General features: G+C 46.5%; 1 protein-coding gene and 1 pseudogene across 1 annotated transcript; both read right to left on the reverse strand.

The window, feature by feature from the left end:
* Window positions 1-2,662: 2,662 nt before the first annotated feature.
* Window positions 2,663-5,491, reverse strand: LOC142079931 (uncharacterized; annotated as a pseudogene).
* A 4,143-nt stretch (window positions 5,492-9,634) lies between these two features.
* LOC142081292 (gallinacin-11-like) lies at window positions 9,635-11,918 on the reverse strand. The gene is made up of 3 exons (XM_075147994.1): window positions 11,861-11,918; window positions 10,786-10,914; window positions 9,635-9,762 (listed from the first exon to the last, which is right to left on the reverse strand). The coding sequence occupies exons 1-3, from the start codon at window positions 11,916-11,918 to the stop codon at window positions 9,635-9,637; spliced, it is 315 nt and encodes a 104-aa protein (XP_075004095.1).
* Window positions 11,919-12,489: the final 571 nt, after the last annotated feature.

Below are 12,489 nucleotides of genomic sequence, written 5' to 3' on the forward strand. Positions count from 1 at the left end.
ACTTCACCTTATCATTTCTTCCGCTATTCTGGCTTCCCCCTTAGCTTGCCTGATTGTCCTCTCTACTCCTACGTGCAATCCTGCAGGTAACGGCTTGGATTCAGATGAACTCCACCAACCACATGTTGGTCTACACCCTGGGAAATGGTCCCAGTTGGGAAGGACTGCTGGTCATGGGTGGAGGTCTTCTGGCTGTATTTAAGGGTCACACCAGGGATCACTTTTACTGAGTGCCTGAAACAAGGAATATTTTTTGGCTTTTGGATATCAAGGGTTGGAAAATGGTGTTTGAAGGCCTGTAGGAGCGAGGTCTCATGGTGAACGAAAACACTCAGGTGAGCAACTCTGTGCTGAGTGGACAAACATGGTCACTCAGCCAGAGGAGTTTAGTGCTTCCTCCTCCCTGGGGTTACAGGATACAACAAGCTGGGGGTAATCAATCTAAGCAGCATTCCCCATCATACACTTACACCATATCATCTTACACTGCTGTTTAAACAGCTCCTCATGGCTGGGTGCTGTGCGCCAGGTGAGTTAATAGGTCAAGAAACCATGGGGAACAGTTGTGTAGGGTTGATGGACTGGATGGTGCCATTCTCCACCCTCCACCACGTCCTCGGTGCTTTCTCTCTTCTCCCTCTGTGTCAGACCATGTAGATGGAAGGGAATTCAGTTCATCTGTGATAGGATGAGAGGAAATGGCCTCAAGTTGCACCAAGTGAGGTTTAGATTGGGTATTAGGAAAAATTTCTTTACTGAAAGAGTGATCAGGCCTTGGAACAGGCTGCCCAGGGAAGTGGTGGAGTCACCATCCCTGGAGGTATTTAAAAGATGCATAGATGTGGTGCTTAGAGACATGGTTTTGTTGAGTTGATGGTTGGGCTCGATGATCTTAGAGGTCTTTTCTAACCTTAATGATTCTATGATTCTATGATCTGATTCATGATGATGGATTTTTGTTGCTTTTTTTTTTGTTGTTGGGTTGTGTTTTGGGTTTTTTTAGGGTTATTTCCAACCAGATCAGCAAGCAAGGGAACACACAGCCAGGGGAGAGAGGGACCATGCCTTTTAGCAGCAGCCTGCATTTACATTACTGCTAGAGGGACAATGTTGCCTATAAACTCTCTGAGCATTTCCACTTGCCCTGATTGAAATTTGGCTGGCCAACAGGTCCAAAATGTATAGGGGACAGAAGGCCCAGCAACTGGCAGGGAGATTTACAAGGTGAGATACATGAGCCCATACGTTTCACTTTTTTAGGAAACCAGGCTATAAATATGGTGGCTACACGTCCCCCAGATAAAAGGCGCGGATCACGAACTTTGTGGACGGATGTGAGAAATAAACTCTTTGATTTGGAAAAGCGCCTTGATTTAAAAGCCTGCCTGTGCTATACTCGTACATCAGCGTGCGTCGGAGAGCCGGGCTGGATCTGGGGAGGAATTTGGCTCTGGGTTCAGCCCCGTCTCTGTTTTCAGCAGTGGTTCCCAAGCCAACAGCCGGCTCTGGGTAATCTGGCTCTCCTGATGGTTCATCCAACTGCAGGGTATCTCCAGGGGAGCACTGGCATCTCCCTGCATGCGTTGGTGTCCTGGACTGTGTTATGATGACCCGAGGAGAATAGTTGGGCTGCTCGCGGGAGAATGGAGTCGCTGGGATGAATTAATTGTTGGACCTTTGGCGATGGGTCCTGACCCTGGTGAGGTCAATGGGAATTTTCCTGTTTGATCATCACAGCAAGAATTTCATCTCCCAAGGAGGACTTTTCCCTGGCTCTGACCAATGTCTCGACTAATTGGCATAGCTCTCTCATTACATCATTGTTTTCTTGCTTTTACAGAAATGATTGACCCAGAGAGAAATATTTTACCTGGAAAGGGAGACCAAGAGCAAACTGACAAAGGCAGGGAGGGTGTCAAAATTTCATGCTGAAAAAACACAGAAAGGCTAAGAGCGGATCTGGACAGCTAGTGGATTTAGGCTGCTGCAGCTCCTAAGCAGAAAGCTGTTAGGTTCAAACAGGCTAATTGTTTTGGGATTATTGATGGGTGATTACAGAGGAAAGGAGGAACACCAGGAATGCAATCCATGGATGAGGAGAGCAGCCTGTCAAGAGCAATGGTACACAAGTTTCAGATCCCTTCCCCACCATGTTTAAAACAAGCAAGCCTGGGTTATTCTTTGGTCTTGCTGCATTGTGGAAAAGGGATGAACCTGGGACGGCCCTGCTGGGGGGTCTGGTATTTTCTGGTCTAGGTGGTGGCTGATGGACAGCCTTTATGTCAAACCGAGTAGCTTTTGCAGCAAAAGTGATAGAAAAAAGGCTGTCCCCATTGCTACTGTTTTCTCTGGGAAGGGAAATAGAGACAGAGCCACCCTGCTCTGGTGGGATGGTGTGGGCTGCTGCGTTCACTCCTGGTCAGTGGGAGAGTGTGCATCCCACCACTGGCAGCTTTGCTGAGTGTCAGCAGGAGTCACAGACGGGCACTTGCTGTTCTGTTAAACTTCAGGTTTATTGCTTTCAGGTAAGGGGAAAGGCAATTTCTCACCTGTGCATGACAGGTAACAACCAGATGCCAAAAGGGGCAATATATCGTCTGGCTAGCCCCAATTTCTTCTTGTCACAGTATTTCCTAGAAAGTCACAGTGAAAGCAAAAACCAACATGTTCAGAAGTCCACAAATGAATCCACCTCTCCCAGGTGGGCAGCAACAGTCACAGAAAGGCACAACATTTCCTCCCAACAACAGCTCGTTCTTTGTTGGTGGAGCCTGCAGCTCTCCACGTGCTGCAGTTTGCTCCTTTGGAAATTTTCAGCTCTTTGCAGTAGTGGGTGATAAACTTTTACAACAGAGAATGATGGGTTCAAAGCAGTACCTAGCCAGATATTCACCAGAAATGCAGTTTCCGACTCGGCACAAGCCCCCTTCATGGTTACAGCTGTCTGGTCCATGAGCATCTCCTGTAAAAAGAAGCAGGGAGTTGGTAGGTAAAATGCATGGGGCTTCCTCTGGCACCATGGTCCCGGCCAGCCGAGCCAGGACAACGAGCGTGCATGGAGCCTGGGCATGCACGGCTGCAAAGAGCACACTGGGGATCCCTGTCCCAAAGGACAGCTTCAGACGTCTGTTAGAAAACTCAAGTTGCAGAGCCAGCCTCACTCAAGGAACATTTTATCATGCGGTTGTTTTTTCAGGACGATGGCAAAGACCGTGCATGGGAGGTCAGAGCGGTTGTTCTTGCCCTACCAAGGAGGCAACTGCAGCCTGAGAAAAGGCAGAAACGTTTTCCCAGAGCACAGGACATCTCCTCTAGGGCTTCTCCAACCAGTCTGCTCCTAGAAAACCAATGAGGTGCCCCATTTTCACAGATTCTTCCCTGCTCATTTTTGCATCACCCTAAGGGATTAAACCATGTATTTTGCCAAAGCGTCTGACCCAGTATATCATCCCAAAACCTGAAGGCACCTTTCCCCCTCAGTACCTGTAATATTTTGATTTGATTACACAGTGAGGAAAGATTATTCCTGTTCCCAGATACCTCTGTTTCCCACCCTCAGCCTTCCTGGTCTTACCGTGACCGGTCAGGGAGACGAAGATTAACATGAACCAAAGGATCCCCATTGCTTTGGTCCTGCTGGAAAGTCGCAGGGCTCAGCGTGAGATTTTGCAGAAGCCTCTGCGTGCTGCTGGCATGCTGGATGGCAGCCGGGAAGAGGGAGGGAGTAGGCAGGAGTTAATTATATTCCAGTCTCAGGAGTAACATTTGCTGCTGAGAAACCCTCCATGTCGTTCTGACCCAGTGCTGTGGCTCCAAACGATGTTGACTTGCTTCACGTTCGCTGGTTATCGGCTTCCCCGATTCCTCTCCCTGGCAGTTGGCATTTTGGACTGGTAGATTGCCAGCTGCAGGCAGCTGGGTGGAAAAAGAGGCTCAGGGGAATCCTCTGCCCCTCACCTGCAGCCAAGCAAAGTCCCCGGGGAACTGATGGGTGGGAAGGTGACAACCTGCAAGGAAAGACCCCTGAGCAACTGCAAGGAGGAGAACCGTGCAGGCTAGGAGCGATTCATTTTTTATCTGAGCTCGCGTGAATATTTTCTCCAGCTGAAACCTGGGTGTCATATTTTTCCTGCCTAAAAGGCCATTCCAGCTTTGGCTTCCGAGGAATTTGGGAGGCTTCATTCCTGAGCATGATGAGCACACAGCACTGGTGGAGGAGGTAGCTGGTTAGCTCAGCAATGCACCACTTGGTGATAATTATCTGATAGATATGCAGCCCTTGCTGTAAAATCAGCCTGTGGTATTCCAGCTACCCTCGCCTGGCTGCTGCCCCTGCCTGGTCCTGCTGGTTGCTGTCCCTTCAGCTATGTTAATATAATTGTTTATGTGAATACAACCTAAACATCCCGGGTTGTTGAAAGATCGAGGTTAAAAATTACCTTCCCCCTCAAAAAATGTAGATCAGATACACTTGATAGAATAGAGTCAAAGTTTGCTGTCCTGGATCAGCAGGCATGAAAATCTTGATTTATGTCCCTTGAGATACTTAGGTATTAGGGATTTCTGCATGAATGACAGTGGCAGACAAGACGCTCTGGAAGCCCGGCATGATACCCTGGGTCTTCTCAAGTGACACCAATGTCCAGCTGTGGGCAACTGAGTCTGGCCCTAAAGCCAAGAAGGACAAAAGACAGATTTTTTCTTTCTCTAGGCTCAGATGGGTTAAAGCATCTTGTTCAAAGGCTGACCAGTCCTGATCTAGGGCAGTCAAGTGCTGGCAAACCCCTCATTTTCCTTGTCCACTTATTATTCTCATTACTCCATTACTCTATGGTCACTTGATGGACCCGAAATAGGCCAAACCACCCTCTTGGAGTGAGAACTAGTCCCTTAGGAGTGGGACTGTTCCCTTGGGTCTACAGCAAGGAGCTGTCTGGGACCTTTCCACAATTGTTTGCACATCGTAGCGTTTGGACTTGCCCCTCTGGGCTATGATGTGGTGGGCAAACCTGCAAGGCAGGTCTGGCAAAAGAGCTCGCAGCCGTGGACCATTTCAGGCTGGAGAGATACTGCTCTTGGAGGAACAGCAGAGTCAGCAGACTGCCCGCTGCAGTGTGATAATAATTTCCATGTGGGACTGCTCAGGTTTTGCAAAGGAGAGAATTCTTCTACCTCCTCTCCCCAGGCCATTTCTCTGGTTGCGTTGCTTTTTCAGTGCATTTCCACTCCAACAGAGGGGTGTGAGCTCAATTTTTCCCTGTAATCCCCTCCCAAGCAACATTACCCCCCTCTCCTCATCCTTTTCATGCCTTATAACTGATGACAAAGCTTGGCTGGTCCCACATGTCGCTGTGGGCTGGATCCTCATCTCCCTTGTTGAGGGTGAGATGTACCTTCTCTTGAAGGGGTTGTAGGGCTGCTTGCTGCTCCTGCTACCTTTGAGACTGGAAGATGCGTGGTAGGTCAGGACCCTTTGCGTGCTGTCCCACATGTTGGTCCACTCCCTAAGGATACAGGGAAGTGATACAACCCTGGAGCTGAAAGAACTTTCTTGCTCATGGCCCATGACAGTCTGGATCAGGTCAGCCTCGCAAAGAGAGTTTGGAGGGTCTTTTGCAATCTAAAGGCGGTGCACATAAGGACATCTTTTGTGACCGAATGATGGGACAAGAGCTTGCATGGAAGGGGTCGGACGTATTGCAGTCTTTTAAAAAATGACCCCCTCACCTCTTTGCTTTTTGCTTCTATGAAATTATCATTGGCTTTTTGAGACAGCACTTCCCAAAAAGGGAAGCTGGTAGCACACACATACCTGCAGTTTGTTAGAATCAATTAAAAATCAGGTTTGAAGTGACTTCTACAGGTCTCTAGTCCATCCCTCTGCCTAAAATGTGGCCATTTTCAAAGCTGCATTCTCCCATGGACATGTACACTACGGATTTACAGTGCACCGTGCGTACACGATACAGCCATGGATATTGAAGTACTATTGCTGTTAATAGCATCTGCTCTGAGTTCCTTGGGCCAAGTGGTGTGGACAGGCTCATCTTCATAGCGTGTGACTCTGCGCATGGCTTTCCATACACGAGCACACAGTTGGTTCACTCCAGAGTGGAAATGGGGTGTAAATGGTTATTCCAGACAACAGTACAGAGGCATCCAGAAAGTTTAGATCAGAAGCTGCACCTAAGTCTTCCTATGTTTTACATATGGGCTCTCACCACTGAGCTTTACTTTCATTTTCTTTCTTCTCCTCACTTTATTTCCATTAGTTTTAGCTGATTTTAATTGGGTGGTGGTTTGTAGTTGTTTGCTAATCTACTCAAGATCTCAGCTTCCTGAGTCATGAATCCAGTTCCCAACATCTCCATTGCAAAGCAAGGGGTGGACAAACATGTTAGTCCAGATGCACCTTTGTGTTAACTCCAGGGGCTACTAATGCTAAACTTTGAGGCTGGACTGGGGAGAAACATTTCTTTATGAAAACAGAGGCAGCAAAGGCAAGATACTCAGTGCCAGGGTTTTGAGGGCAATAAGTCTTTACTTACATGGATAAGCAAGATCCTTTCCACCTCTTTGGTAGAGTTGGAGTATACACCTCAATGAACCCCTCCTCCTGCCCCCAGATAACCCTGGTCCATGGAGAGCAGCCAGTGATGGCTGCGTGTGTCTTAGGAAGGCTGGAGGAACACAGTGCTGGCTATGAAACCACCTCATGACATAGCAGTCACTGGATGCACATCATCTGCAAATCTAAGCGTGGCCTTTTTCAAGGCGTGGCATTGACCCAGGGTCTTCTGAGAAATGATAAATACTTGGCTGGACAGCTGCAGCCGCTGGGACCTTGTCTTCCACCAGTCTATGTGGCTGGTGAGCCACGGGTCTCTTTCAGACCCCCAGGTCACTCCACGTTTCGGGTTTGCAATGTGCCTTTGTGGGTGGGTGAATTGCTTTCATGGGAGGGCTTTCATCCATGGTTATGGTGACCTCGGTGAGTCCTTTGATGAGTTTCTTTGGGAACTGCACAGACTGTGACTCTTTCCTTCGTGCTTTATCTGCACACAAGCCCTGATTTGGGGTTAATAGCAGGTTTTGTATTCTTTGCTGATTTCTATCTGATGGCACCTCAGGGAAATCTAGCAAGCCATTAACTTGTTAGTAACAGTGCCTCTTCCCCCTGTACTAAAGTTGAGCATTGTCCTTCTTCATGACTCAGGAAGCTGAGATCTTGAGTAGATTAGCAAACAACTACAAACCACCACCCAATTAAAATCAGCTAAAACTAATGGAAATAAAGTGAGGAGAAGAAAGAAAATGAAAGTAAAGCTCAGTGGTGAGAGCCCATATGTAAAACATAGGAAGACTTAGGTCCAGCTTCTGATCTAAACTTTCTGGATGCCTCTGTACTGTTGTCTGGAACCAGTGTCCTGGTTCACCAGTGTCCTGGACCAGAGTGCGGACAGTATCCTCACATTACCTCTGGAAGAAACTTTATGCTCAATATGGGTGTAAATCACACCTCATTCAATGTCAATTCACCTCCAAGTCTCAGACGAGAAAGTGTCCTTTAGAAATGAATGAGAGGCAAGCAAGACATGCCAAAGTAAGAAAGCAATTTCATTATCACTGTCATTATAATGTTGATTATGGACAAGGGATCATTTCTTGAAGAAGAACCCAGGTTCCCACAGCTGGCGTACATGCTGGAATGGGACATTTTCAGGACACCACATCTTCTCCAGTTCCTCCTAATATATATACTAGCAGCAGAGCATGGTGTAATGTTGACCGGTCCTTATATGTTGTTGCGCAGGATATGCTGTGTTGGCATATCCCAGACACCCAAGCGTAGACCAAGTCCTTCATGGGCCCGTCACTGCTTGAAAAGACTCAGGGAGGTGAGAAACAGGCTTATGGAGGCACTGGCCATGTGTCAGGGGACTGGACAAGAGAGGTTGACTCCGGTGTGGTAGTGGGGGTGTATTTACGTGTGGGAAAACTCAGTGGGAACAGAGACTAAAGCCCATTCATTGACTTCCCTTGATTTCAATGGGTCATGGGGTAGGTGGTAAATCAGGTTATTTCGTTAAAAAAAAAATAAAGTGGGGTTTTCAAAATTTCTAATTATTGAAAAATATATATTAATCTTCTCTCACGCATCTTCTCTTTATCAAATCTTGAGCTCCTTGGATATATCTTTACTACTTAAACAAAATAGGGCAGGACACAAGCACTGGGATTTGATCATCCAAACTGTGAAATACTTAGCATATCCCTGGAAAGGTTTTTGTCCAGACTAACTGTTTCTCTCCCAAACAATTGCCAAGTGTGTCTGGGATCAGGGATCACTTCCACCAGGCAGTCTGGATGTAGCCATCTGTTTCTGGAGGAGAAGAGAGGATGGACATGGCCAGATTATGATATTTGGCTTCAGGGCTAGAGAAGAGGCTCTGAGACTGCTCAGTTTACTAGAACAGTTGTAACAATTCAGATACTGAATTGGCATGAAAATGTACCGAGTTTTCTGAGAGTGAGTTGCCAGTTTGGAAGATGTAAGGGTTGGGGAAAACCTGGGCTCTGTCCCCAGCTTGTAATGACTGGCAGTATGATCTTGGGCTTTGAAGTCATCAGGAAAACTCAGGAGCTTAGGGCTACATGTGCCCAAATGCTTTGTGGAAGCAACGCACAATTGTTTGCCCAAGGGTACATCTGTCCTCCGGTTATTTGTGCATCTGGGTTTGATTTGCAAATGATTTCCCTGCTGTCTTCCTTCCCATCTTCTGTCTGATCTAAACATGTTCATCAATCCCCATCCATCCAAAACACCCTCCCCCCCTCCAAAAAAAGGAAGGAGACAGCCAAAACCATGTCAAAGACCACCCTGATAATTTACTGGCATAGACCATCCAGCTCCAGCACCATAGCCTGACTTCACTTATTTTACAAACACAACATAGCCTCAGAGATAGCCAGAGCAAGTCCAACATTTGATTTGTGTCCCCAATTCAGTAAAGTGCCTGAGTGATACAATGCACGTCAGGACTTGATGCTTGACATTTCCCAAAGGCTTGTCTGATGCCTGCACCTCTAGATTTTGAGTTGGATTTGTGCTGCGTAAAGACCACTACGGGTGTAGACGTGGGGGGGGGTCCCAAGGGGGAGTCAGTATTGCTGTTACTCCTAGGCACAAAGATGGTCTTTCTGTCTGAAAGTCGGTGACGTGCAGAGATGTGCAGATGATGAGCAGTGGGTGACCAGATAGAAACACCTAGGCTATTAAGATTTTAAAATAAATTATTCCTGGAAAATAACTTGCAATGGCACTAGGGAGAGGCATCTACTACATAATGCTTATATATTTGTGGGTTTTTTCCTCCCTTGAGGTTTTTTTCCCTGGTGTGTAGTTACATAAATTGTCCTCCATCTTCTCTAGCAAAAAAATACGAAGGGCAGACAACAGTCAAAGCCAGTATTTATTGCCTTTGTTATATAAACAAACATATCACCTCTAGTTAATTATACACTTTGCATGTTGAGAAAACCAGACATCTGCTCTACAGTACTAGGAAAAAAAATGTGTTTGTTTTCTTGTCAATCCATTTCTGTGGTTTTTGGCAATTCCGTGAGGTCTTTATTACACTTCTGTGCAGCACTTCCATTCTCTGTGAGGGCAAAGTCCCACTTGTTCCTGCAGACATTTGATTTCTGGAGGTACACAATGACCCCCCTCGTCTTGACAAGTATGGAAGTTTGATGTCGTGTCTGCAATGAAAAGGATTTAAGCCAAAACAGAAAACGTTACATTTGAACCAACTCATACGTGGAAAGTGTCACAAAGTTCTTGTTACTGTGTCTCCAAAAGCCAGGACACAAAGAAGGACTATGGGGGTCATCAGAGCATTTCTGTGAAAAGAGGAATTTGTGACCCACCAACTTGGATAAGAAACAACTGAAGGAGGGATATTGTAAAGGTATGAAGAAGGTGGATGCAGAACGACTACATTTCATTTGCAGTACAGAAGTAGGTGGTACTGAAAAAAATTATGAAGGAAGAGGTTTTAAATCAAACAGAAGGAATTCCTAATCTAAGGGGGAAAAATCCAGTAAGGACTTTTAAACACAAAGATGTCACAAAATCTAAAAGTCCTGAGCTGCCAATTCATGAAAGCCAGGAGAATATATAAGGAAGTGTAATTATATGGTTGTAGTGTTCATTAATAGTCATTTTACACACAAAGTAACTGTATAGAAACATCCACTTCTGGCCACGGACAGATACAGGATGCTGGATTAGCTGAACCTTAGGTCTGATTTGCACAGTTGGCCATAAAGCGTGTATTCACTTAATGATATACGTTGACTATTGAGGAGCTCCAAAAATAAGCAAAATAACCCAGAAAGGGTTAGATAAATGTACAGGGAAGACGTCAGCTGGCACCTATTAAACATAGCAGTGTGGATGCAGTCAGCAGTCCCCCAACAGATGATTACAGGAAGATATATCAAGGAAGGAGGATTCTCTGTGGGCCACAATTTTTGTTTTCTTTCCCCGGACATCTGTTCTGCTGGAGACAGGACATTGGGCTACGTGGTATTTGGCCAGCCCAAATTGGCAATTCTGTTCCTGTGCTCCACGCTGCCATTAATGAAAGAACAGCCAGGTCCATCTTTGTAGATAAGAGGAGGTAGCTTAGGCCATTTGGAGACAGAGCAAGAGTGTGTTTTGCTGACTTTAGTAATCTCCTCTCCAAACGTTGCCTGCCTGGGCAGGGTTTCCACACATACCTATGCAGCAGGTTTTCTGACGCCGAGAGCAAGTTCCAAACGCGGCAAACGGCTCTGGGCAGGATTTTGAATGGAAGCAGAAACCGTGGTATCCAATACAACGTAAGGTGTCTTTGGGCAAGCTGAGACCTACAGGAAGAATGGGATTCCCAGCTGTGCTGCAGGATCAGTCCATTTCTCATGGTTTTCCTCCTGCTGAAACCCCATGGACCTCAATTAGGGGTCTGGTACAAATACCCCCAAAGCCCAAGGCAGCTTTTCAAAAAAGTTTTGGGACCTCACAGGACCCCGAGGAAGGCTTTTGTACAACTAGAGAAAAATGTAGCTGTTGATGGCAAGTTTCTGAACATATCCTGGTTATGCATTTTGTAGTGGGTAGGGACAGCCCAGCCTTTGGATGCTTCTGAGCTCTAGGATTGCAATGCTGCAGGCTGGTCATGCAAGGGACTGCATGGTGCTCGTATGCCCTGAGATGTACCTATGACTTAAAAAATATCAAAAGCTGGGATCTGGCCCAGTTAACAGGGACAAGAGGTTTGCCCAGTTCCTTCCTTCTCTGAAAGACTTACTCCAAGGTCGGGAGTTTCATTAAGCATGAAGAAAAGCCAGGCTAAAAGCACAATCAGTAAATGAGTCAGTGCAGCAGAAGGGCTGAGGAAGGGGAACCAGCATATTCAGAGCTTAAGTAAACTTCACTGGTGTAGTTCAACTTGAGTAATACACGGGAACTCCTCTGCTGCTCTTCTACCGTACATAAAGGAGACAATTTATGACTCCAGGGTAAGAAAAGGCAGATGATTTCCATGGTACCATCTTCCAATGGTGCCACAAAGTGGCATAAAGAGACTTCAAAGAGTCATAAGGAGCCAGCACCCAGTAGTGGCTTCTGTGGGGAGGTTCTGGTTTGACATCTGGTCACCATAGGTTCATTTTTCACTTCTGCTTCTACACTGAGAAATAGGCAATGGCTGTAATGAAAGGAGCTGAAGAGCACGGAGGAGTACAGTCTGCACCACTGCACAAACTACTTGTACCTCCTACACAGGCAGACCCCAGTGTGGGTCTTGCCCCTTACCTGGAACAGCCTGGAGGAGGAAGAGGAGAAGAGCCATGAGGTAGGAGAAGAGCTTCATGGTGGAAGGTCTGGGCTGCAGCGTGGAGACAGGGCCACAATGCCAGAATCTTTGAGCAGGGGAGGAAGGAGCACTCCTGCATTTATAGGGCTGTAGGAACAGACCTGGATGTCCAGGGACCTTGGCAGTGGTGACTGTGGAAGGCAATGAGTACAACTTGACCGCTGCACATGGCTGAACCTGAACAATGGCAGAGGGTCACAAAAACAAGCAGAGAGGTAACTATACCTCCCTACCTGGCCACTGGGAAGGCTGCTTCTCAATTCTTGTTACCTTCAAAGATCAAGGTGGTTGGTAGTGGACCACCCAGAGAAAATTAGCCATCGTTTTGGTGGGAGGGAAGGCACCTGGGAGTGCCAGAAGACTGTTGGTGATGGTGAGCATAGCAGAAGGTCCAAGGTTCTGCTGCAATGTTTGCAGTCTCCATTTGTCAATGCAAATAAATTATTTTTTGCATCATTTCCCTAACTGAAAAATAAAATTTGAACCAACTAAACAACCATTTTTCTTTCTGAAAATATTAATTCATTGATATTATGGACTCAATTCAGTTGCCTAAATATATAGGCTT

Source organism: Calonectris borealis, chromosome 3, assembly GCF_964195595.1.
Source record: "Calonectris borealis chromosome 3, bCalBor7.hap1.2, whole genome shotgun sequence".
NCBI lineage: Eukaryota > Metazoa > Chordata > Aves > Procellariiformes > Procellariidae > Calonectris > Calonectris borealis.

Coding starts and splice junctions, on each gene's coding strand:
- LOC142081292 (XM_075147994.1), bottom strand. CDS start 11,918: ATGAAGCTCTTCTCCTACCTCATGGCTCTTCTCCTCTTCCTCCTCCAG. Junction 10,915..11,860: donor CCTCCTCCAGGCTGTTCCAG/GTAAGGGGCAAG, acceptor TTCTTCCTGTAG/GTCTCAGCTTGCCCAAAGAC. Junction 9,763..10,785: donor TCAGAAAACCTGCTGCATAG/GTATGTGTGGAA, acceptor TTTTCATTGCAG/ACACGACATCAAACTTCCAT.